This window comes from Pristiophorus japonicus, unplaced genomic scaffold (assembly GCF_044704955.1).
Source record: "Pristiophorus japonicus isolate sPriJap1 unplaced genomic scaffold, sPriJap1.hap1 HAP1_SCAFFOLD_540, whole genome shotgun sequence".
In the NCBI taxonomy this organism is placed as follows: Eukaryota; Metazoa; Chordata; class Chondrichthyes; family Pristiophoridae; genus Pristiophorus; species Pristiophorus japonicus.
The window spans coordinates 58,131-83,119 of NW_027254447.1; the positions used below are offsets into that span (position 1 = coordinate 58,131).

Below are 24,989 nucleotides of genomic sequence, written 5' to 3' on the forward strand. Positions count from 1 at the left end.
CTCCTGATCTTTGGGCACCCTCTGCGGAGGGGAGCGGGTAGGTCCGAGGGCCTCCTCGTAGGACTGCTCCTGGGCACGGCCAAGGGTGCCATCAGCCAGTCCAGGAAGCGGGCGGTCGAGGGGGGTCGTTCAACCTGACTGCCTGCCTCTCTTCCGCTCTTACATCTGGTCCAGGGTGTCCTTGGAGATGGAGCACGCGGTGTCCACCGGTACGCTCGCGGCCTTCCGCGTGAGGTGGACACCGGAGGGACTGGAGTGCATCATCATGCCCGGCAACCAAATTTTAATTTGATTTTACGTTTTAAAGTTTAATTTTTTTTAATTGCCGGTGCTTTTAGTGTCCCCCTCCCCTTTTATAGGGGACACTGGAGTAAAAAATGTGATTTTAGTGCCCAAAAAAAAAAACAAACAAAAAGAAAAACACAAAAAAAAAACACAAAAATGAAAAAAAAAGGGGCTTTGTAAATGTCTGGTGTGTCATCCAGGTCGGGTGGCACCGATTAATGCTTTATGTTTTGCAGATAAACTCCAAAAAGAGTTTCATGCAAAAGGACCCCCAGGTCCCTCTGCACCTCAGCATGTTGTAATTTCTCCCCATTCAAATAATATTCCCTTTTACTGTTTTTTTTCCCCAAGGTGGATGACTTTACACTTTCCGACATTGTATTCCATCTGCCAAACCTTAGCCCATTCGCTTAACCTATCCAAATCTCTTTGCAGCCTCTCTGTGTCCTCTACACAACCCGCTTTCCCACTAATATTAGTGTCATCTGCAAATTTTGTTACACTACACTCTGTCCCCTCTTCCAGGTCATCTACATATATTGTAAACAGTTGTGGTCCCAGCACTGATCCCTGTGGCACACCACTAACCACCGATTTCCAACACGAAAAGGACCCATTTATCCCGACTTCCTGCTTTCTGTTCGCCAGCCAATTCTCTCCATGCTAATGCATTTCCTCTGACTCCGCGTACCTTTATCTTCTGCAGTAACCTTTTGTGTGGCACCTTATCGAATGCCTTTTGGAAATCTAAATACACCACATCCATCGGTACACCTCTATCCACCATGCTCGTTATAGCCTCAAAGAATTCCAGTAAATTAGTTAAACATGATTTCCCCTTCATGAATCCATGAACTTATCCAGCTTGTACAGTCCTACCCCCTCAGGAATATGGCTGTTCACACTCGCCCCTCAGAATGTCCTGCAGCCTCTCAATGACATCCTTGACCCTGGCACCAGGAAGACAACCTACCTTCCTGGAGTTATGTCAGCGGCTGCAGAAAGGCCTGTCTGGTCCCGTAACTGTTGAAACTCCTTTCAATATTGCCTTCCTGACCTTGCACCATCTCCCCCCGCCCAATCCTCCTCCGCCCTCCTCCGTACAATTGACCCACCCATGATGCCTTGGACTTGGCTCTGGCTATTCTCCCTGAGGAACCACCAGTATAGACAATGAGATGCACTCGAGGTCTCCTGCCCTACCTGCCTGGCCCTCCATGTCTGTCTGGCAGTCACCCATTCCCTCTCTGCCTGCACACTCTTATGCTGTGAGTTGACGATCGTCTGAAAGGTGCTCCGAAACCCGGAGCTCGAGCTCCTCCAGATGACGACACTTGTTGCATACATGGTTGACCAGGACATGAGAAGCGTGGTTGTTCCACAATAGGGTTTCATCTGTTTAAACAGAAACAACTACACTGTGTTATTTCCTGAAATAATACCTGCTGACTGTCCTGAATGGATCCCTGTCACTACCAAATGCTGCAATGTTTGCTCCACCCCACAAGGTTCTATCTGTTTAAAGCCACAACAGAAAGGTCCAGTAACCTCCTGCAGTTTGAGAGAAACCAGCTTTAACAGTGGGGCAGAGTTTCAGCCAATAAGGCAGATCCGTGCAAGACTCGCCCTTCGCACACTCTGATTGGTTGGATGACCAACCGCCTGCCGGTCCTCCAGCCCTGCCCCCGCTCTTCCTATTGGCTGGGAGCTGCCATCATTCAGCTGGGCAGTGTGAGTTGAGCATGCGAGGTGGGTGAGGCAGGGGATGAGAGATGAGCAGTGTGAGGGAGCGGGTTAATAAAGGACGCATTTATTTGTGCTGAAAAAATGGCCACCATGCTCCACTGTTTGTCGATGATTGGTCTCCTTGGAGTATAAGACACACCCTGAAGTTTCACTGAAATGTGCAACTGGAACAGCCCATCCCAAGGTTGCACTGACTTTGCAAATTGTAACTTGATCCACTTTGACTTCTTGAAGCAAAACAGCACAGAGCGCCCCAGAAGTCAGCAAAGGCCAGCCAAAGTGCCTTATCCTAGCCCCAGTGCATTCCTCCCCGAGCCGAACTGCCATACCTCAGTCCCAGTGCATGCCTCCACCAGCCGAAGTGCTTTACCCCAGTCCATCCCTCCCCCAGCCGAAGTGCCTTACCCCAATCCCAGTGCATGCCTCCCCCAGCCAAAGTGCCTTACCTCAGTCCAAGAGCATGCCTCCCTCAGCCAAAGTGCCTTACCCCAGTCCCAGTACATGCCTCCCCCAGCCAAAGTGCCTTACCTCAGTCCAAGAGCATGCCTCCCCCAGCCAAAGTGCCTTACCCCAGTCCAAGAGCATGCCTCCCCAGTCCTGCTTGGCAACACCTGCATGGAATGATTCGGTCGGGGAGGCGGGGCTGGGGGGACTTGACATAAAGAACATAAGAAATAGGAGCAGGAGTAGGCCATACGGCCCCTCGAGCCTGCTCCGTCATTTAATACGATCATGGTTGATTCGATCAGTGACTCAGGTCCATTTCCCTGCCCCCTCCCCATAACCCCTTATCGGTTAAGAAACTGTCTATGTCTGTCTTAAATTTATTCACTGACCCAGCTTCCACAGCTCTCTGGGGTGGGGCTTGTCGCCTGTCAGTCAGAAAAGTGCAGAACAAATAGTTCCCTGGGTTAATAAATCCCGGGGGGACACGGGCTTGACAGAGCCTGAGTGCGGGCCCAGGCCCGAGAGACAACACTCCGCACCATCCGCTTCACACACACCCGGGCTCGGCCCCAGGCCCCGAATCACAGCACACAGGCCCTGTGTTTGCCCCCCAGTTCCAGGCCCGCTCAGTGAGCGCCCGGGGGAGCGGCCTCAGCGGCCACCATCTTGGTCAGGGTGGAGGGGGGAGTGTACTCAGCGGCAGCCATCTTGGTCAGGACGAGGGGGGAGTGTACTCAGCGGCCGCCATCTTGGTCAGAGCGGGGGAGCGGGCTCAGCCATTCAGATGAACCAGTCCGTGCCGGTGTTTATGCTGTGCTCATGAATTAGAGAGCCTCAGTATGGGGAGTGGGCAGGTGAAAGCAGCTCTAGTTAGGGCGAAGGGTGCGTAATGAATGAAGAGATGATGCTGGAATCACATGGCGACTGGTGGGGCCTGGTGACAGATTATTGTCAGAAGACCCTTTTCAGGCAGGTTGATGATGAGATGTAACCAACACAACAACTTTATCTGTCTGTTCTTGTCCCAAAATCCCCAAATCTAATGTCACTAATTTATTTTTCTGTGAGAAATGTAGAGGTGTGAAAGAAGGGAGGAAATGAGGCTTGCGCAGGAAAGAAGATTCCTTGAATGAACACATTGTGAGGCTGTTTTGTGACTCGCCTGTGAGAGGTTAAAAACATGAAATGGAAAAGGGCACGTCCAGTGACATTTTTATTTTCAAAAGTGCTTTCTAAGTTAATCACTATATCCTAAGCCAAATATGCTATTGACTATCCCAATCACTAATCCCAATCCTAACAAATAACCACAAACCACACCCACTAACCCCTAAACCTACATCTAAATGCAACCCCTAACCAAGGCCAAGAACTTAAGAAATAGGAGCAGAAATAGGCCCCTTGAGTCCGCTCCGCCATTCAACAAGATCATGGCTGATCTGATCTTGGCCTCAATTCCACTTCCCTGCTCTCTCCCCACAACCCTTGACTTCCCTACCTTTCAAAAATCAGTCTATCTCTAACTTAAATATATTCAATGACCCAGCCTCCACTGCTCTCTGGAATAGAGAATTTCAAAGATTCATGGCCCTCAGAAGAAATTCCTCCTAATTTCCAATTTAAATGGGTGACCCCTTATTCTCAGACTATGCCACTTTGTTCTAGATTCCCCCACAAGAGCATACAGAGATGAGTGGAAGAGCTAAAGACCTGATAAAGGAAGTATTTAAACAATTATTTTGATGTAAGTAATACTGCAAGGTATGTTAGTAACAAGTAATTATAATCAACTAACCCATCAAAATTAGCAAAGGAAATTACAAAGATCAGAACATTTCAAAGGCGATCACATGCAATATGTGTGGAGTTCTACTAACTGCATTCAAAAATCGTTAAACAATACAGAAAATAACAGATTTCCAGTCTTAAGCAAAATAGTTCTTTCAAGGGCTGGTTGAAAGGAACGTCAAATGAGTGTAAAATGAGATACACCAGTTCAGTCCATGACACCCACAAGCCGTATACTCAAACGAAACAAGCTTGGGATTTGATGTGGTAAAAGATGAACTGCGTCAGAAGTGAAATAATCTAGAGTAAGAAAAGACCCAAAATGGAAGGGAAGGAAACATTAATTAGTCTCCTCTTATTATGGAGAAATCAAATATTCGACACACGGTGTTTGAAACAAGCTGATGTATTCACTATTTATACAGAACCTTAATCTCCAGCTCAGGTATAGGGATTATGTAGAGCAGCAGAAACAAGGTCTAATTGCTAGAATGAACATGGTTCAGTGCCCATTGCAATCAGAATCTTCATCATAGGCAGTCCCTCAAAGCGAGGATGACTTGTTTCCACGCCAAAAAGGAATAAGTTCACAGGTGTTTCAATGAAGGACCTAATATTTCAGATCCCGAATTACATCCTGAAGGGTGGAAGATGCCTGTGTGTGGATTTTTTTTAACATGTGGTGGCCGTTGCACACCAGCCAGCACATGGGCTTGACAGAGCTAGGTCTTGGTCCAGTGGCAAGGATTAACCAAGACGACTGGAGACCAGCTCTGCTGCACGGACCGAGCGCGCACACATATAGCAGTGTGGGCTGGCCCGTGCTGCCCCTGGACCCTCGACCCTTTTAGGTCCCAAACTCACGCCTCTCCTGGGCCCCGGTCACTTCCTTCGACAAACTCTTGCTCCTTTGCCCCTCCTGCTGTGCCTGCCCGCACTGCAATGAGCGACGTGATTTCGCAGCCGTCGCCCTCGTATGCCGCCGCACACTGCTCCCTCTGATGGCCCAGGCCTACTGATGGTCTTGCAGGCCGGGACTGCGTCGCCGCACGCTGCTCCCTCTAATGCAGTCTTTCAATCCCAGTAAATCCTCTTCAATTCACCATTGGCCTTTCAATGGCAGTGCATTTACCCAGCATTCCCGGCGGGGAGAATGTGCCGAACCCAGACAACAGCGGCCCAGTGCGCAGGCGCGGGACCTGGCTGTGTTTGGACCATGCGCGGCGCGTGTAATGGCGGAGCGGACACGATGAACATGTGCTGCGCGAAAGAGCCCGTTTTCAGCGGGGCGGAGGGGAGTAATGGACCTGCGGGTAACCGCGGAGGCATCATAAACAACTAGTGCCCGCCGGAAGTACGGAATAATAATCGGAATACCGGCGGCTGCAACCTTGGGGCTTTCTCTCGGTCACAGGCCCAGGGTAACTGCGGCCATCTTTATACAGGAAGTCAAGGTCAGCGCTCCGCCATCTTGATTCAATGAGCAGCAAAGCGCATGCGCGGCCATCTTGGTGCAGGAGCAAGGTGAGCTACGTCAGTGTCTGTTTCCAACCGGGCCGCCTGGGTAAAGCGACAACTTAATTATTTTATTGTCACTCTTAACATCTCGGATTTCTCAGCATCTCTCCTAAAGGCGCTGCTCAGTGCTAAGCTTACGGTTTACGTCCCAGACAATTGTAACAGGAAAACCCCAGAGCTGTTCACTCCCAGGGTTAGAATCCCCATGTACAGTCCCAGGTTTGCAATCCACGTTAACAGTCCCAGGGTTATTATCTCCTTATAACATAAGAAATATGAGCAGGAGTAGGACATTTGGCCCCTGGAGCCTGCTCCGCCATTCAATAAGATCATGGCTGATCTGATCAGGGACTCAGCTCCACTTCCCTGCCCACTCCCCAAAACACCTTAGATAGAAAATGTCTATCTCTGTCTTCAATTTATTCAATGTCCCAGCCTCCACCGCTCTCTGAGGCAGAGAATTCCATACATTTACAACCCTCTGAGCGAAGAAATTTCTCCTCCTCTCAGTTTCAAATGGGCGACCCCTTATTCTGAGACTATGAACCCTGGTTTTAGTTTACCCTACGAGTGGAAATATCCTCTCTGCATCCACTTTGTCAATCATATATTTCAATAAAATTACATCTCATTCTTCTGAATTCCAACGTGTATCGGCTCAACCTATCCTCATAAAACAACCCCCTCATCTCCGGAATCAAATTCAGAACTGCCTCCAATGCAAGTATATCCTTCCTTAAATATGGAGACCAAAACAGTATGCAGTGCTCCAGGTGTGGTGTCACCAATATCCTGTACAGTTGTAGCAGGACTTCTCTGCTTTTATATTCTATCACCCTTGCAATAAAGGCCAACATTCCATTTGCCTTCCTGATTATTTGTTGTACCTGCATATTAACTTTGTGTTTCATGCAAACACCCTCAGGTCTCACTGTCCTGTAGCACTTTGCAATTTTTCTCCATTTAAATTAAAATTTGCTTTTCTATTATTTCTGCCAAAGTGGATAACCTCACATTTTCCCACATTATACTACATCTGACAAATTTTTGCCCACTCATTTAGCCTGTCTATATCCCTTTGCAGATTTTTTGTGTCCTCAATTTGCTTTCCCACCCATCTTTTTATCATCAGCAGACTTGGCTACATTAAACTTGGTCCTTTCATTCAAGTCATTAATATAGATTGTAAATAGTTGAGGACCCAGGACCGATATCTATGGCACCTCATTAGTCACCATTTGCCAACCGGAAAAAAACACATTTATCGCGACTCTCTGTTTTCTGTTAGTTAGCCAATCCTTTATCTATGTTAATATACTGCCCTAAACCCCATGAGCTTTTATCTTGTGCAGTAACCTCTTATGTGGCACCTTATCAAATGCATTCTGGAAATCCAAATACACCACATCCACCAGTTCCCCTTATCACCCTGCTCATTACATCCTCAAAGAACTCCAGCAAATTTGTCAAACATGATTTCCCTTTCATAAAGCCATGCTGACTCTGCTTGATTGAATCATGCTTTGCTAAATGTCCCGCTACTGCTACCTTAATATTGGACTCCAGCATTTTCCCAACGACAGATGTTAGACTAACTGGTCTATAGTTTCCTGCTTTTTGTTTGCCTCCTTTTTTTAAATAGAGACGTTACATTTGCGGTTTTCCAATCTGCTGGGACCGCCCCAGAATCCAATGAATTTTGGTAGATTACAACCAATGCATCCACTATCTCTGTAGCTACTTCTCTTAAGACCCTCAGGTCCAAGGGGCTTGCCTGCCTTCCGTCCCATTATTTTACCGAGTACTACTTCATTAGTGATAGTGATTGTATTAAGTTCCTCCCTCCCTATAGCTGTTTGATTATCCACTTTGGTATTACTCTCAGTGACCGAGTGTTTTTCTGCAATTAAACTAATCTCGGACTGTTTCTGTCCAATATTAACTCCTGCACGGTCCCAGAAAACATTTAAGGCAGAGATAGACAGATTTTTGAGTGATAATGGAGTAAAGCGGTATGGGGAGTGGGCAGGGAAGTGGAGCTGAGCCCATGATGAGATCAGCCATGATCTTATTGAATGGGGGAGCAGGACCGAGGGGTCAAATAACCTACTCCTGCTCCTATTTATTATCTTATGTTAACTGCCCCTAGCCAGAGTCAGCATCCTCTGGGATTGAGCGACAGGGAGGGAAGTCAGTGAGTGTAGAACTGAACTCAGCCAGAATCCGTACCTTCAGGGGAGGGAAACCAATGAGTGTAGAACTGAACCCAGCCAGAGTCAGCATCTTCAGGGGAGGGTAACCAGTGAGTGTAGAATTGAACCCAGCCAGAATCCATACCTTCAGGGGAGGGGAACCAGTGAGTGTAGAACTGAACCCAGCCAGAGTTGGTGATGATAATTGGGAGCGGAGGACAAGCTGCCTTCAGACGTGCGATGTGTTTGAATTTTAGGACAGTGACGGGGAAGTGTGTATGGGGCGGGGATTTACAACTTTGGAGGAACAAGAGAGGAAAGAATGTTCCATACAATCTAAAATTGTCGGTTGTGAATTAATGTCCTTTACTTGCAGTAATGATTTTTGTAAACTCTTTTTGCAGAGTATTCGAAGGGCAGGATTTGCAGACGAGAAAATCAAATCAAACATTCGTCAAGATCTGACTGAATCACTCGATTCATCAGGGCCTGAATATCATCGGCCTTTGAATGTGGAAGGAGAAATGTTTGTCTGTTCTGTCTGTGGGAACAGATTTCAAACATCAGTGTGACTGGAAAAGCACCGAGACACACACACCCGAGTGAGAGTGTTCCAGTGCACTGATTGTGGAAAGAGCTTTAACCAGATTCACAGCCTTAAAAAATATTGCACGATTGACAGCGGGAAGAAACCGTACACGTGTTGTGTGTGTGAACGAGGCTTCAACTGATCATCCCACCTGGAGAGACACAAGGACACCCGCACCATGGAGAAACCGTGGGAATGTGGGGACTATGGGAAGAGATTCAATTACCCGTCTGAGCTGGAAGTTCATTGGCGCACTCACACTGGGGAGAGAACATTCACCTGCTCTAAATGTGGGAAGGGATTCACTCGTTCATCCCACCTGCTGAAACACCAGCGAGTTCACACTGGGGCGAGGCCATTCACCTGCTCCGACTGTGGGAAGGGATTCACTCAGTCATCCAGCCTGCTGACACACCAGCGAGTTCACACTGGGGAGAGGCCATTCACCTGCTCTGAGTGTGGGAAGGGATTCACTCGGTCATCCCACCTGCTGAGGCACCAGCAAATTCACACTGGGGAGAGGCCATTCACCTGCTCCGAGTGTGGGAAGGGATTCACTCTGTCATCTAGCCTGCTGACACACCAGTGAGTTCACTCTGGGGAGAGGCCATTCACCTGCTCTGAGTGTGGGAAGGGATTCACTCAGTCATCCACCCTGCTGATACATCAGCGAGTTCACACTGGGGAGAGGCCGTTCACCTGCTCCGAGTGTGGGAAGGAATTCACTACCTCATCCCATCTTGCAACTCACCAGCGAGGTCACACTGGGGAGGGGCTGTTCACCTGCTCCGACTGTGGGAAAGGGTTCACTGTGTCATCCCACCTGCTGACACACCAGCGAGTTCACACCCGGGAGAGGCCGTTCACCTGCTTTGACTGTGGGAAGGGATTCACTACCTCATCCAGCCTGCTGACACACCAGCGAGTTCACACTGGGGAGAGGCCGTTCACCTGCTCTGACTGTGGGAAGGGATTCACTCAGTCATCCAACCTGCTGAAACACCAGCGAGTTCACACTGGTGAGAGGCCATTCACCTGCTCTGAGTGTGGGAAGAGATTCACTCTGTCATCTAGCCTGCTGACACACCAGTGAGTTCACACTGGGGAGAGGCCATTCACTTGCTCCGATTGTGGGAAGGGATTCACTACCTCATCCCACCTGCTGACACACCAGCGAGTTCACACTGGGGAGAAGCTGTTCATCTGCTCTGAGTGTGGGAAGGGATTCACTCAGTCATCCAACCTGCTGAAACACCAGTGAGTTCACAGTGGGGAGAGGCCATTCATCTGCTCTGAGTGTGGGAAGGGATTCACTCAGTCATCCACCCTGCTGACACACCAGCGAGTTCACAGTGGGGAGAAGCCATTCACCTGCTCTGAGTGTGGGAAGGGATTCACTTCTTCATCCCACCTGCTGAGGCACCAGCGAGTTCACAAGTGACTGCAGGGTTTGGGTTCTGCTGTTGTCCCAGACTGAATCGAGTCCATTCTGACTGTTGGGCTTTCTTTCTGCTGATATTGATTCCCCCTATAACTGGGCTGGAGTTTAATATTCTGGATATTTGACAAATTAATCAACGGGAAAATGGTCAGATAAAAAATAACACTGATTGTGATTGCATCTCTAATTCACTCTTTAAAAAACATAAGAAAAAGGAACAGGAGTAGGCCATTGGCCACTCGAACCTGCTAAACCATTTAATAAGATCACTTTGCTGCCCACTCCCCATAACCCTTCACTCCATTATCGTTCAAAAATCTGTTTATCCCCACCTTAAATATATTCAGTGACCCAGCCTCCACAGCTCTCTGGGCGGAGAATTCCACCGATTTACGACCCTCTGAGAGTAGAAATTTCTCCTCACCTCAGTTCTAAATCCCATATTCTTGAACTATGCTCCTTAGTTCTAGATTCCTTACAAGTGGAAACATCCTCTCTGGCATCCACCTTGTCGAGTCCCCTCAGTATCATATGTTTCAATAAGATCACCTCTCATTCTTCTAAACTCCAATGAGTATAGGACCAACCTGCTCAACCTATCCCCATAAGTCAACCCTTTTATCTCAGGAATCAAACTAGTGAAGCTTCTCTGAACTGTCTCCAATGCAAGTATATCCCTCCGAAATAAGGAGATCAAAACTGTATGCAGTAGTCCAGGTGTGGTCTGACCAATACCCTGTACAGTTGCAGCAGGACTTCCCTGCTTTTATACTCCATCCCCCTTGCAATAAAGTCCAACATTTCTATTAGCTTCATAATTGCTTGCTTTATCTGCATGATAACTTTTTGTGTTTTACATACAAGGACAACCAGGTCCCTCTGTACTGCAGCATTTTGTAATAGCTCTCCATTTAAATAATAAATTGTATTTTTATTTTTCCTGCCAAAGTGGATAACCTCACACTTTCCCACATTATACTCAATCTGCCAAATATTAACCCACTCACTTCGCCTGTCTACATCTATTTGCAGATGTTTTTGTCCTCCTCTAATTTGCTTTCCATCCATCTTTGTATTATCAGAAAACTTGGCTACATTACACTCAGATCCTTCATCCAAGTCATTAATATAGATTGTAAATAGTTGAGGCCGATCCCTGCGACACCCCACTAGTCAGCGTTTGCCAACCGGAAAATGACCCATTTATCTGTCTTCTGTTAGTTAGCCCACCCTCTATCCATGCTAATATATTAAACCCAAACCCATGAACTTTAATCTTGAGCAGTAACCTTTTATATGGCACTTTATTGAACGCCTTCTGGAAATCCAAATACACCACCTCCACTGGTTCCCCCTTAGCCACCCTGCTCATTACATCCTCAAAGAACTCCAGCAAATTTGTCAAACATGATTTCCCTTTCCTAAAACCATGCTGAGTCTACTTGTCTGTATTATGCTTTTCCAAATGTCCTGCTACTGTTTCCTTAACAATGGACTCCAGCTTTGTTCCAAAAGCAGATGTTAGGCTAACTAGTCTATAGTTTCCTGTTTTCTGTCTCCCTCCTTTTTTAAATAGCGGTGTTAAATTTGTGGTTTTCCAAACCGCTGGGACCTCTCCACAATCCAGGGAGTTTTGGGAGATTTCAACCAATGCATCCACTATCTCTGCAGCCACTTCTTTTATGACCGTAGGATGCAGGCCATCAGTTCCAGGGGACTTCTCCACCTTTGGTCCAGGGGATTTGTCCACCTTTAGTCCCATTATTTTACCGCTTACTTTTTCTTTAGTGTCAGTGATAGTTTAAAGTTCCCCCTTCCCTGTAGCCCCATGGTTATCTATTATTGGGATGTCTTTAGTATCTTCTACCTTTAAGACTGATACAAAATATCAGAAGGGTTTTCAAATACTGACAGCTGCAACAAATGGAGCTAAAGTTTGTTAAACAATTGACAATAAAATGAATTAAAGCTGCAGGTTGATTTTGGATTTCTCGGGGATGGAGCAAGACATGATGTGCCCTGAAATACCGCCGGTGTCCAGTAGATGACGCTGTCCCTCAAATTAATTCAGACTGATTGGAGCGTGACTGCTCCTGGAGCAGGAGGAATGAAGGTGACCTCTGGCGTTTGTGATCTGACAAAGAATTGGAAAGATTGGCTACGAAAAATTTAAATTAAAAAAAAAAATCAAAAAAATGAAGGCAGATCCGGGTCAACACTGAACATACTGCACCCCCACAGAGACATCACACACTGCCCCCTCCCTGGGGCAGCTCAGGGTCAGACACTGAACATACTGCACCCCACAGGGACATCACACACTGCCCCCTCCCTGGGGCAGCTCAGGGTCAGACACCGAACATACTGTACCCCACAGGGATATCACAGACTGCCCCTCCCTGGGGCAGCTCAGGTTCAGACACTGCACCCCACAGGGACATCACACACTGCCCCCTCCCTGGGGCAGCTCAGGGTCAGACACTGAACATACTGCACCCCACAGGGACATCACACACTGCCTCCTCCCTGTGGGAGCTCAGGGTCAGACACTGAACATACTGCACCCCACAGAGACATCACACAATGTTCCCTCCCTGGGGCAGCTCAGGGTCAGACACGAAACATACTGCACACTATTGGGAATGCACCAACTGCCCTGTCTCTGGGGGAGTCACTGCTGGAGCGTCCACAGACAGAAAGGAAACTCCTCCAAACATTCTGGTTATGAATCCCGAGTCAGATTGATGCCGAATCACCACATTCTGTGCTGCAGCCTGGGAAGCCACAGAGACCACGTGGGATCTCACAGACCCTGGAGAAGTCCCCCCAACTTTGGCCCACAGACCTGGAACACTGGGCATCCACAGAGGGGGAGCGATCATTCTGCTCCCCCAGATCCCACATGTTAGCTCCACTCTGACTGTGAGCTGTAGGGAGTTCTCCTTCCCCGAAGATGCTGATTCTGGCTGGGTGCAGAAATACAAAGGACACACTCAGGAAATGTGCCCCACTAACTGAGCACTGTACAGAACTGGAGCAGGCAACACCTCCCTCAATTGTCCTGCTCCCAGACTGACCCAGAGCTTCCTCACCCTCCGCTGACCCAGACTGACCCCCCCTCACCCTCCCCGTACCAGACTGACCCAGACTCCCCCTCACCCTCCCCTGTCCCAGACTGACCCAGAGCCCCCCTCACCCTCCCCTGTCCCAGACTGACCCAGACCCCCTCACCCTCCCGTGTCCCAAACTGACCCAGACCCCCCTCACCCTCCCCTGTCCCAGACTGACGCAGACCCCCCTCACCCTCCCCTGTCCCAGACTGACACAGACCCCCCTCACCCGCTCCTGTCCCAGACGCCCCCCTCACCTTTCCTGACCCAGACCCCCCCTCACCCTCCCCTGTGCCAGACCACCACCCCCCCCCCTCACCCTTCCCTCTCCAGACTTCTTGAAAATTTTTGATAGAGCAGCCCCTTGTGTGGCACTTTATCAGATCGAAGCCTAGAACATAAGAACATAAGAAATAGGAGCAGCAGTAGGCCATTTGGCTCCTCGCACCTGCGCTGCCATTCTATACGATCATGGATGATCTGTTCATGGACTCAGCTCCACTTCCCTGCCCGCTCCCCATATCCCTTTATTCCCTTATCGCTTAAAAATTTTGTCTATCTCCGCCTTAAATATATTCAATGAATCAGCTTCCACAGCATCTGGGGCAGAGAATTCTACAGATGTACGAACCTCAGAGAAGAAATTCCTCCTCATCTCAGTTTTAAATGGGCAGTCCTTATTCTGAGACTATGCCCCCTAGTTCTAGATTCCCCAATGAGTTGAAATATCCTCTCTGCATCAAGCTTGTTGAGACGCCTCTCTATCTTATATGTTTCGATAAGATTCCCTCTCATCCTGCTGAACTCCAATGAGTACAGGCCCAATCTACTCAACTTATCTTCATAAATCAACCCCCTCATCTCCGGAATAAACTGAGTGAACCTTCTCTTCTGAACTGCCTCCAATGCAACTATGTCCTGCTTTAAAAATGGAGACCAAAACTGTATGCAGTACTCCAGGTGTGGCCTACTAATACCCTGTACAGTTGTAGCAGGACTTCTCTGCTTTTATACTCTACCCCCCTTGCAATAAAGGCCAACGTTCCATTTGCTTTCCTGATTACTTGCTGTACCTGCACACTAACTTGTTGTGTTTCATGCTCAAAGCCCCCCAGGTCCCTTTGTACTGCAGCGTTTTGCAATTTGGCTTCATTTAAATAATAATTTGCTTTACTATTTTTTCTGCCACAGTGGATAACCTCACATTTTCCCACATTATACTCATCTGCCAAAAATTTGCCCACTCACTTATCTCTTTGCAGATTTCTTGTGTCCTCCTCACAAGTTGCTTCTGCACCCATCTTTGTATCATCAGCAAACTTGGCTACATTACACTCAGTCCCTTGATCCAAGTCATTAATATAGATTGTAAATACTTGAGGCCCCACCACCGATCTGTGCGGCACCCCACTAGTTAGTTTGCCTACCAGAAAATGACCTATTTATCCCGACTCTCTGTTTTCTGTTAGTTAGTCAATCCTCCAGCCATGCTAATATATTTTACCCCCAACCCCGTGACTTTTATCTTGTGCCGTAACCTCTTATGTGGCACCTTTTCGACTGCCTTCTGGGAATTCTGCTCCACAGTTCAATATGATCATGGCTGAACAGCCAAAAATCCAGGTGGTGCTTCTGACAAAGAATTCCAATGCTGGGCCCAGCAAGAGCAAGTAAAGGGGACAAGATTTAATCTAACAACACGTGGGTTCTTTTCAGAGCCACCCACAATGTAGTACCCTTGTTTAAGAAGAGAGAAAGGGATAGGCTGAGTAATTACAGACCTGTCAGGCTAATCTGAGTGGTGGGAAAATTATTGAAAAAACCCTGAAAGACAGGATAAATCTGCATTTAGAAAGGCAAGGATTAATTGGGGACAGTCAGCCCGGATTTTTTAAGGGAACTTCGTGTTTGACTAACATGATTCAATTATTTGAGGAGGTAACCAAGAGGGTCGATGAGGGTAGTGCGTACGATGTAGTGTATAAGGACTTTAGTTAGGCTTTTGATAAAGTTCCAAATGGTAGACTCGTTATAAACATTAAAGCCCATGGGATACAGGGCAAAGTGGCAAGTTGGATCCAAAATTGGCTTGGAGGTAGGAAGCAAAGGGTAATGATTGATGGATGTTTTTGTGACTGGAAGGATGTTTCCAGTGTGATTCTGCAGGGCTCAGAACTGGGATCCTTGCTTTTTGTGGTTATATATTAACAATTTGGATTTGAGTATAGGGAGTATGATTAAGAAGTTTGCTGACGACACTAAAATTGGCTGTGGTTGATAATGAAGAGGAAAGTCATGGGCTGCAGGAGGATGTCAATCTACTGGTCAGATGGGCAGAGCAGTGGCAAATGGAATTTAATTCAGAGAAGTGTGAGGTGATGGACTTTGAGAGGGCTAATACGGAATGGGTATACACATTAAGCGGTAGTCCACTTAATAGTGTGGATGACAAAGGGATCTTGGAGTGCTTGTCTACAGATCCCTGAAAGTAGCAGGCCAGGTATAAGGTGATTAAGAAGGCACACGTAATGGTTGCTTTTATTGGCCGAGGCATAGAATATAATAGCAGGGAGGTTATGGTTAAGTTGTATAATACTTTAGTTAGGCCACAGCTGGAGTACTGTGTGCAGTTCTGGTCGCCGTATTATCGGAAGGACATGATTGCACTAGAGAGGGAGCAGAGGAGATTTACTAGGATGCTGCCTGGAATGGAGAATCTTAGTTATGAGAACAGATTGGATAGGCTGGGTTTATTCTCATTGGAACAGAGGAGGTTGAGAGGAAACCTCATTGAGGTGTACAAAATATTGAGGGGCCTGGACATAGTGGAAAGTAAGGGTCTATTTCCATTGGTGAAGGGGTCTATTATGAGGGGGGCATAGTTTTAGTGTGAGTTGGTGGAAGGTTTAGAAGAGATTTGAGGGGGGGGGGGGGTTCTTTACACAGAGGGTTGTGGGGATCTGGAACTCGCAGCCTGCAAGAGTGGTGGATGCAGAAACCCTCACCACTTTTAAGAGATGGTTGGATGGGCACTTAAAGTGCCATAACCTGCACGGTTACAGACCTAGAGCTGGTAACTGGGATTAGACTGGATGACCTTTTGTTGGACGGTGCAGATATAATGGTAAGTACTGCAGGGAATAGAATATGACCAGGGTGATCTCCTGGACTCATTTCGATCACCTGGATAGTTCGGAGAGGAATTTTCCCAGATTTTTTCTCGCTAAATTGGCCTGGGTTTTTATCAGTTTTTGCCTCTCCCAGGAGATCACATGGCTCTGGTTGGGGTCGAATGTAGAATGTTTCAGTATAAGGTGTGTCGTAGTTGTTTGAGGTGGACTGGTTGGGCTGGGTGCTCTTTGCCTTTCTGTCATTGTTCAAAGGTTTAAATGTAACCTTTAGGGCTGCTGACCAAGGGCCGTGCAGCTTTTTGTCGGCCGGTGCGGACATGATGGACTGAAATGGCCTCATTCTGTGCTGTAAATGTCTATGTTCCTATATTTTTATTATGTGAAAGGGCTGCGTACTGTCTGAAGAAACTGATCTATTGATCACAATCTTATCACCTGTGCTTCAGTGGGTAGCACACTCGCTTCTGAGTTAGAAGGTTGTGGGTTCAAGTCCCAAACCAGGGACTTGAGCACAAAGTCTAGGCTGTCACACCAGTGCAGTGATGCGGGTGTGCTGCATTGTTGGAGGTGCCATCTATAGGAAGAGACATTAAACCGAGGCCCCTTCAGCTCTTTCAGGTGGATGTAATAGATCCCATGGCCACTATTTTAAAGAAGAGCAGGTCAGTTATCCCCATTGTCCTGGCAAATACTTATCCCTCGATCAACATAACACAACAGCTTATCTGGTCATTATCACATTGCTGTTTGTGGGAGCTTGCTGTGCGCGAAATGGCTGCTGCCTTTCCTACATTATTAAAATGTCTACATTTCAAAAAGTACTTAATTGGCTGCAAAGCACATTCAGAAGTCCGATGGTCGTGAAAGGCGCAATATAAATCCAAGTCTCTATTTCTCTGCTTAATATTAAATCCCTACGGTTGATAAGCTGGGAGTTTTCTGACCAGGTGATCCTCAGTCGATCTCAGTTATAAACCAGTCAATGTCTGTTGAACATGTAATAATGTAGATCCACAAACAGAGCAGCGAGTTTGCTGTTCAGATTATTGCATATATATATATATACTAAAAATTAATTAACCTTCCTCGTAAGATTTTTGCCTGAGAACAGAATAGAAACACAAAGAACAGAGTATAAATCAGGAGGGGTTGTAACTAACATAGAAACGCAGAAAATAGGTGCAGGAGTAAGCCATTCGGCCCTTCGAGCCTGCGCAATCATTCAATAAGATCATGGCTGATCATTCACTTCAGTACCCCTTTCCTGCTTTCTCTCCATACCTCTTCATCCCTTTAGCCATAAGGGCCATATCTAACTCCCTCTTGAATATATCCAATGAACTGGCATCAACAACTCTCTACGGTAGGGAATTCCGCAGGTTAACAACTCTCTGAGTGAAGAAGTTTCTCCTAAATGGCTTACCCCTTATCTTTAGACCATGTCCCCTGGTTCTGGACTTCCACAACATCGGGAACATTCTTCCTGCATCTAACCTATCCAATCCCATCAGAATTTTATATGTTTCTATGAGATCCCCTCTCATCCCTCTAAAGTCCAGTGAATATAGGCCCAGTCGATCCAGTCTCTGCTCATATGTCAGTCCTGCCATCCCGGGAATCAGACTGGTGAACCCTCGCTGCACTCCCTCAATAGCAAGAAAGTCTTTCCTCAGATTAGGAGACCAAAACTGAACACAATATTCCAGGTGAGGCCTCACTAAGGCCCTGTACAACTGCAGTAAGACCCCCCTGCTCCTATATTTAAATCCCCTAGCTATGAAGGCCAACATACCATTTGCCTTCTTCACCGCCTGCTGAACCTGCATGACAACTTTCAATGACTGATGTACCATGACATCCAGGTCTCGCTGCACCACCCCTTTTCCTAATCTGCCGCCATTCAGATAATATTCTGCCCTCGTGTTTTTGCCACCAAAGTGGATAACCTCACATTTATCCATATTATACTGCATCTGCCACGCGTTTGCACACTCAACTAACCTGTCCAAGTCACCCTGCAGCCTTTTAGCGTCCTAGTCACAGCTCACACCGCTACCCAGCTTGGTGTCACCTGCAAACTTGGAGATATTACACTCAATTACCTCATCCAAATCATTAATGTATATTATAAATAGCTGGGGTCCCAGCACTGAGCCCTGCGGCATCCCACTAGTCACTGCCTGCTATTCTGAAAAGGACCCATTTATCCCGACTCTCTGCTTCCTGTCTGCCAAACAGTTTTCTATCCCATCAGTACATTACCCCCAATACCATGTGATTTAATTTTGCACACCAATCTCTTTGTGGGACCTTGTGAAAAGCCTTTTGAAAGTCCAACTACACCACATCCACTGGTTCTCCCTTGTCCACTCTACCAGTTATATCCTCAAAAAATTCCAAAAGATTTGTCAAGCAGGATTTCCCTTTCATAAATCATGCTGACTTGGACCGATCCCATCACTCCTTTCCAAATGTGCTGCTATTTTGTCTTTAATAATTGATTCCAACATTTTCCCCACTGCTGATGTCAGGCTAACCGGTCTATAATTATCCATTTTTTCTCTCCCTCCTTTCTTAAAAAGTGGTGTCACACTAGCTACCCTCCAGTCCATAGGAACCAACCCAGGGTCGATAGACTGTTGGAAAATGATCATCAATGCATCCACTATTTCTAGGGCCACTTCCTTAAGTATTCTGGGATGCAGACTATCAGGCCCCAGGGATTTATTGGCCTTCAATCCCATCAATTTCCCTAACCCAATTTCCCACCTAATAATGATTCCCTTCAGTTCCTCCTTTTCACGAGACCCTCGGTTCCCTAGTATTTCCAGAAGCTTATTTGTGTCTTCCTTCGTGAAGACAGAACCAAAGTATTTGTTGAACTGGTCCGCCATTTCTTTGTTCCCCATTATAAATTCACCTGAATCCGACTGCAAGGGACTACGTTTGTTTTCACTAATCTTTTTTCTCTTCACATAGCTATAGAAGCTTTTGCAGTCAGTTTTTATGTTCACAGCAAACTACCTCTCATAATCTATTTCCCCCCTCCAAATTAAGCCCTTTGTCTTCGTCTGCTGTATTACAAAATTCTCCCAATCCTCAGGTTTACTGTTTTTTCTGGCCAATTTATCTGTCGCTTGCTTGGATTTAACGCTATCCTTAATTTCCCTTGATAGCCACGGTGGAGCCACCTTCCCCGTTTTATTTTTAGTCCAGACAGGGATGTACAATTGTTGAAGTTCATCCATGTGATCTTTAAATGTTTGCCATTGCCTATCCACCGTCAACCCTTTAAGTATCACTCGCCAGTCTATTCTAGCCAATTCACGTCTCATATCATCGAAGTTACCTTTCTTTAAGTTCAGGTCCTTAGTCTCTGAATTAACTGTGTCACTCTTCATCTTATTAAAGAATTCTACCATATTATGATCAGTCTTGATGACATCATTCAAGAATTTGTGATTGTGGCGAGCAACAAATCTGATTGGTCTCTTTAAACATTCAATCATAGAAATATAGAAGAATGGATATTGATATGGCGGCCAATGAACCAATCACATTCATTTCCTTCACTCACCCCTCATTAGCAGAGGGCTGTGGGAAGATATTGGTGCTGCCCATATAATGCGGGCTCGGAGCAGAGTTTCCTCAAATCTGCGCCGGACTGAACGACACAATGCCTGATGGAAAGTAAAGTTACCGCCAACAACGTAATCAAGAAAACCCCACCGAAGGGCAGTAAGAAGCGCCGAAAGTCGAGGAAGGAGAGTTACTCCATCGACATCTACAAAGTGATGAAGCAGGTTCACCCCGACACCGGCATCTCCGCCAAGGCCATGGGCATCATGAACTCGGTTGTGAATGATATTTTGGAGCGCATCGCGGGTGAGGCTTCCCGCCTGGCCCATTACAACAAGCGCCGCACCATCAGCTCCCGGGAGATCCAGACCGCCGTGCGCCTGCTGCTGCCCGGGGAGCTGGCCAAGCACGCCGTGTCGGAAGGGACAAAGGCGGTGACCAAGTTCACCAGCTCCAAGTAAAACTGTACGCTGTCCTGAGAGAACAAACCCAAACACAACGGCTCTTTTAAGAGCCACCCACAGCCTCTCTGAAAGTGCTGCACAAACGCATCAGCCTTTAGACTCAAATCACTAATTATTTCCTGAATAAGTGTGTGAGAACCTTTGCAGTTCCAGCTGTAGATTTAGTTTGGAATTCTCCGATAAGCAGCTTCACTGTCCGGTTCGACCTCAGCGTCGCTGGCATTTCCCGCCCACAAACTACAAACATGGTTTTTGGTCGCTCTCAGATCCGTTCATTTACCCCGCCTGCCGAATAAAGAGCTTGTTTAGGGGCTGAGACTCAGGTTTCAATCACACGTCCTCTCTCACAAGCACTTTTCAAGTTTATTTTTCAATTCCTGTTGCGGCTCAGTTCATTTATTAACCCGACACTCCGCGCAATGTGACAACCCAGAATGGGAGTTCTTACAGAGACCATCCAAAAAGAGTTTCTTACAGAGACCAGAACGGGGATAGTTTGAACACTCTGTCCCTCTTCTCTTTTCACAGAAGGACTCCCAGTTCTGGGCTCACTCCCGCCATCAATCGATAATCTATGAACGCTCACTTTTACAAAGATTGAGTTGGAATGTGTCCCGTTACAGAATCAGTGAGGATTGATTCCCGCCCATTACAGAGAGATTGAAACAGTACCCACATTTAATCCTGATTGTAATAGCCTGGAATTTGCAAGTGAAATATGGATTAAGATAAAAGGAAACAAAAAGTGTTTGGAAATATTTGGCTAATGGTAAAGTTACAAACATAATCCGCAATTTTAACAATTATTGACGGGATGTTTGAATTTCTAAATCGTTCGAGGACTGACTGTTGAGAACAGTAATTTCCGCCCAGGTTTCATTGGCGGGCTAAACAGGCTGCGATTGGTCATCAGAAATGACCAATGAAATTCACCACAGAGCGACCAATCACAAGTTCGCTCCCTGCATTTCTTCCAGAAGGTATAAGGAAGGCAGATATGAGAGGAGTTTCTCATTCTTTCTCTGAACGTGTGGATTGTGGAAATGTCTGGACGAGGAAAAAACAGCGGTAAAGCTCGGGCCAAGGCCAAGTTTCGATCCTCCAGGGCCGGACTGCAGTTCCCTGTGCGCTGTGTTCACAGGCTCCTGCGGAAGGGGCACTACGCTGAGTATGTGGGTGCTGGAGCCCCGGCCTTATGGCTGCTGTGCTCGAGTATCTGACCGCTGAAATCCTGGAGCTGGCCGGCAAAGCGGCCCGCGACAACAAGAAGACCCGCATCATCCACAGACAGCTGCAGCTGGCCATCCGCAACGACCAGCAGCTCAACAAGCTGCTGGGAAAGGTGACCATCGCTCAGGGCGGGGTGCTGCCTAATATCCAGGCTTTGCTGCTGCCCAAGAAAACCACCAGTGTGTCCAAGAGCAAGTAAAACGGACAGGATTTAATCTAATAACTCAAAGGCTCTTTTCAGAGCCACGCAGAGTTTCTGTGAAAGGGCAGGTGAATGTTCTATGGATTGCAGTTGTTGTTGGATCTATGGACCATAATTATCCCATATCTAGTTTAATATATTAAATCTCTGCAATGAAGCTGGGCGTTTCCTGATCTCGGTTATAAATCAGTCACTCTCTGTCGAACATGTAGATATCTAGATCATCAAACACTGCCGCAAGTTTGCTGTTAGCGGATATTCGGATCAGTGAATCAATAGAGAGAGAGACCGACTTCAGACGTAGATTGGGTCTGTAATGGATCCGTTGGTAAGGATCACGGCCTGCATGTCATTGTGAAGCAGGCAAAAGATGTTGACAAACTTTTTGGGGCATCCAAAACGGAGGAGGACGATCCATAGACCCTCATGGTTGACAGTGCCAAAGGCCTTTGTAAGATCGAAAAAGGCCATGTATAAGGGCTGGCGCTGTTCCCTGCATTTTTCCTGCAATTATCGCGCTGCAAAGATCATGTCTGTTGTGCCCCGTAGGGGACGAAATCCGCATTGTGATTTCGGGAGGAGCTCCTTGGCCACAGGGAGAAGACGATTGAGGAGAACTCGAGCAACAACTTTCCCAGTGGCTGATCGCAGGGAGATTCCCCTCTAGTTGCCGCAGTCGGACTTGACCCTTTTTAAAAAAATGGTCACAATCACTATAGATTGTAAATAGTTGGGGTCCCAGCACTGATCCCTGTGGCACCCCACGTGTTACTGATTGCCAACCCGAGAATGAACCATTTATCCTGACTCCCTGTTTTCTGTTAGTTAGCCAATCCTCTATCCATGCTAGTATATTACCCCCAAGCCCGTGAACTTTTATCTTGTGCAGAAGGTGTCACGACCCATGTATTTAGAAACATAGAAATTTACAGCACAGAAGAAGGCCATTCTGCCCATCGTGTCCACACCGGCCGACAAAGAGCCACAGGGCTCTTGGTCAACAGCCCTAAAAGTTATATATAAACCTATGAACAATGACAGAAAGGCAAAGAGCACCCAGCCCAACCAGTCCACCTCACACAACTGCGACACTCCTTATACTGAAACATTCTACACTCCACCCTAACCAGAGCCATGTGATCTCCTGGGAGAGGTGAAAACCAGATAAAAACCCAGGCCAATTTAGGGAGAAAAAATCTGGGAAAATTCCTCTCCGACCCATCAAAACTAGTCCAGGAGATCACCCTGGCCGTATTCTATTCCCTGCAGTACTTACCATTATATCTGCGCCGTCCAACTAATCCAGTCTAATCCCAATTACCAGCTCTAGGTCTGTAACCGTGCAGATTATGGCACTTTAAGTGCCCATCCAGCCATCTCTTAAAAGTGGTGAGGGTTTCTGCATTCACCACTCTTCCAGGCAGCGAATTCCAGATCCCCACAACCCTCTGCGTAAAGAAGACCCCCCTCAAATCCCCTCTAAATCTTCCACCAACTACCATAAAACTATGCCCCCTCGTAATACACTCCTCCACCAATGGAAGTCAACCATTACTATCCACTATGTCCAGGACCCTCAATATTTTGTACACCTCAATGAGGTCTCCTCTCAACCTCCCTTGTTCCAATGAGAACAAACCCAGCCTATTCAATCTGTCCTCATAACTAAGATTTTGCATTCCAGGCAGCATCCTAGTAAATCTCGTCTGCACCCTCTCTAGTGCAATCATGTCCTTCCTATAATACAGCAACCAGAACTGCATGCAATACTCCAGCTGTGGCTTAACCAAAGTATTATACAATTTAAGCATAACCTCCCTGCTTTTACATTCTATGCCTCGGCCAATAAAGGCAAGTATTCCGTATGTCTTCTTAATCACCTTATGTACCTGGCCTGCTACTTTCAGGGATCTGTGGACAAGCACCCCAAGGTTCCTTTTTTCATCTACACTATTAAGTGGCCTACCGCTTAATGTGTATACCCATTCCATATTAGCCCTCTCAAAGTGCTTCACCTCATACTTCTCTGAATTAAATTCCATTTGCCATTGCTCTGCCCACCTGACCAGTAGATTGATATCCTCCTGCAGCCCATGACTTTCCTCTTCATTATCAATCATGCAGCCAATTTTAGTGTTGTCTGCAAACTTCTTAATCATACTCCCTATATTTAAATCTAAGTCATTGATATATACCACAAAAAGCAAGTGACCCAATACTGAGCCCTGTAGAACCCCACTGGAAACAGCCTTCTAGTCACAAAAACATCCATCAATCATTACCCTTTGCTTCCTACCTACAAGCCAATTTTGGATCCAACTTGCCACTTTGCTCTGTATCCCATGGGCTTTATACTTCATGACCAGTCTGCCATGTGGGACCTTATCAAATGCCTTGCTAAAGTCCATATACTGCATCATATGCACTACCCTTATTGACCGTCTTGGTTACCACCTCAAAAAATTCAATCAGGTTAGTCAAACACAATCTTCACTTAACAAATCCATGCCGACTGTCCCTAATGAATCCTGCCTTTCAGGATTGTTTCCAATAATTTTCCCACACTTGAGGTTGGCTGACAGGCCTGTAATTACTCGGCCTATCCCTTCCTTTCTCCCTTCTTAGACAAGGTTACCATATTAGCAGTCCTCCAATCCTCCGGCACCATGGCCAAACCAAAGTGGACTGGAAAATGAGGGTCAAGGCCTCTGCTATCTCCTCTTTTGCATTTGTTCATGGGATGTGGGCGTCGCTGGTGAGGCCAACATTTATTTCCCATCCACAATCGCCCCTTGAGAATGTGGTGGCGAGCTACCTTCTTGAACTGCTGCAGTCCGTGTGGTGAAGGTGCTGTTAGGGAGGGAGTTCTACCCTTGTGTAAACAAGAGGTGATCCAAAACTCCGCTGCCTTGTGTCCTAACTTGCACCAAGTCCCACTCACCCATCCCCCCTGTGCTCACTGCCCCGTGTCCTAATTCACACCAAGTCCCGCTCACCCATCACCCACTTTGCTCGTTGATCTATATTACCATCCCGGTTAAGCAAAGCCTCGATTTCAAAATTCTCATCCTTGTTTACAAATCCCTCCATAGCCCGTTGCTCCTCCCTATCTCTGTAACCTCCTCCAGCCGCTACATCCCTCCCTATCTCTCTAACCTCCTCTAGCCCCTACACCTCTCCCGATCTCAGCAACATCCTCCAGCCCCTACACCCCTCCCAATCTCTGTAACCTCCTCCAGTACCTACACCCCTCCCTTTCTCTATAAC

At 46.9% G+C, this 24,989-nt stretch overlaps 1 protein-coding gene across 1 annotated transcript; it reads left to right on the forward strand.

The window, feature by feature from the left end:
- The first annotated feature begins 5,496 nt into the window (after positions 1-5,496).
- Positions 5,497-10,954, forward strand: LOC139254456 (zinc finger protein 664-like). The gene is made up of 2 exons (XM_070873672.1): positions 5,497-5,790; positions 8,381-10,954. The coding sequence occupies exon 2, from the start codon at positions 8,744-8,746 to the stop codon at positions 9,152-9,154; it is 411 nt and encodes a 136-aa protein (XP_070729773.1). The 5' UTR covers positions 5,497-5,790; positions 8,381-8,743; the 3' UTR covers positions 9,155-10,954.
- Positions 10,955-24,989: the final 14,035 nt, after the last annotated feature.